Source organism: Chiloscyllium plagiosum, unplaced genomic scaffold (assembly GCF_004010195.1).
Source record: "Chiloscyllium plagiosum isolate BGI_BamShark_2017 unplaced genomic scaffold, ASM401019v2 scaf_53712, whole genome shotgun sequence".
Lineage (NCBI taxonomy): Eukaryota > Metazoa > Chordata > Chondrichthyes > Orectolobiformes > Hemiscylliidae > Chiloscyllium > Chiloscyllium plagiosum.
Window position 1 is genome coordinate 1 of NW_025156480.1, and position 1,462 is coordinate 1,462.

The following is a 1,462-nucleotide window of genomic DNA, read 5'->3' on the forward strand; positions in this document are numbered from 1 at the left end:
GTTTATTCAACTTCTCCCTATGGCTCAAAATCTCCAATCCTGGCAAGATCCTTGTAAATCTTTCCTGATCCCTATCAAGTTTCACCATATACTTGCAAGAGGAAGGAGACCAGAAGGATTTTGAACTCAAGGAAATACTAACATTTCTCAGTTTTTGGTCAGGTCGCACTTTCAGTTCTGGTTGTGACACGACAGAAAAAATGTGGAGACTTTGAAGAGGGTTCAGCAGATGGTTACCAGGACGCTACCTGGATTAGAGAGTATGAGCTATAAGGAGATGCTGGATAGACTAGGGTGGTTTTCTCTGGAGCAACAGAAATAGAGGAGAAACATAAATAGGATTGACAGATAACACTTCTTCCCCAGATATGTCTAATACTGGAAGGCATGTATTTACGCTAAGGCGAGGTGCCTGGAATGGGCAGCCTGGGGTAGTGCAGGAGGTAGACACCATAGTGACTTTTAATGGGCTTTTAGATCAGCACAGGAATAAACATGCAATGGAGGCAGATAGACCAGGGGGATTGCCAGGCAGAAGGGATGAGTTTAACTTGGAGCCGTGGACGACGCTACATCATGGGTCGAAAGGCCTGTTTCTGTGCTGTACTGTTCTATGTTTCGTAATCTGGAGTAAAAATAACTCAGTGCTGGTGCAAAAATGTGTCAGAAATGCTTTGCAGTAGGAAAACAAAGAAAAATCATTCACAGTATGTGTGTCAAATCATACACCTCAGAAAGAAACATGCAGAAATCAATAAGAACATTTATTTTTTTAAAAAAAAAGTGAATTTGTAAACAAAAATAAATATTTTTCTGTACATTAAGAATTATCCCCTATATAAATCAAATATAACAAGATTATGTTCTTCCAGAGTATTCAAAAAATTAATTCACCACATTGACAAACATATTACAAAATGTCAACAGGCTCCAAGATCAGTGACATCGTAACTGTTACAGCTGGCAGTAATTTCTGCAGCAACCCTCTCCTCTCCCTGTCACTGAAAGAGAGAGATCGTGGTGCTGACCAAGTCCCAGTCTAAAGTTCAGTCCTGGATTGCGGAGGCTCTGACTTTCTAGTCCTTTAATCCATCTCCTCCACTGTTGGTCCTGTGGAAGTGGCACATCCAGCCTGGGCTCTGCAAGAACCCCCTGCTGCTGCTGCTCCTCCTTGGTACAAGTTGGCAATGATGGGACGGCAAAGATTTTCCAGTTCTTTCAGCTGGTACTCAAACTCCTCCTTGTCTGCCATCTGGTTGTTCTCCAGCCACAGGATTGCCTGGTTACATTGTTCAAGAATTTTCTTCCGGTCTCCCTCACTGATCTTAGTTTTCACATTCTCATCCTCCACTGTGCTCTTCATGTTGAAGGCGTAGGACTCTAGACTGTTCTTGGCTCCGATCCTTTCCCGCTGGGCATCATCCTCATGCTTGTACTTTTCCGCATCCTGCACCATCCTCTC

The 1,462-nt window shown here is 43.1% G+C and overlaps 1 protein-coding gene across 1 annotated transcript; it reads right to left on the bottom strand.

The window, feature by feature from the left end:
- Positions 1–181: 181 nt before the first annotated feature.
- On the bottom strand, positions 182–1,456 carry LOC122545136 (heat shock 70 kDa protein-like). Its single transcript, XM_043684286.1, has one exon. The coding sequence runs from the start codon at positions 1,454–1,456 to the stop codon at positions 1,085–1,087; it is 372 nt and encodes a 123-aa protein (XP_043540221.1). The 3' UTR covers positions 182–1,084.
- Between the last annotated feature and the right edge of the window lie 6 nt (positions 1,457–1,462).

Coding starts and splice junctions, on each gene's coding strand:
- LOC122545136 (XM_043684286.1), bottom strand. CDS start 1,456: ATGGTGCAGGATGCGGAAAAGTACAAGCATGAGGATGATGCCCAGCGG.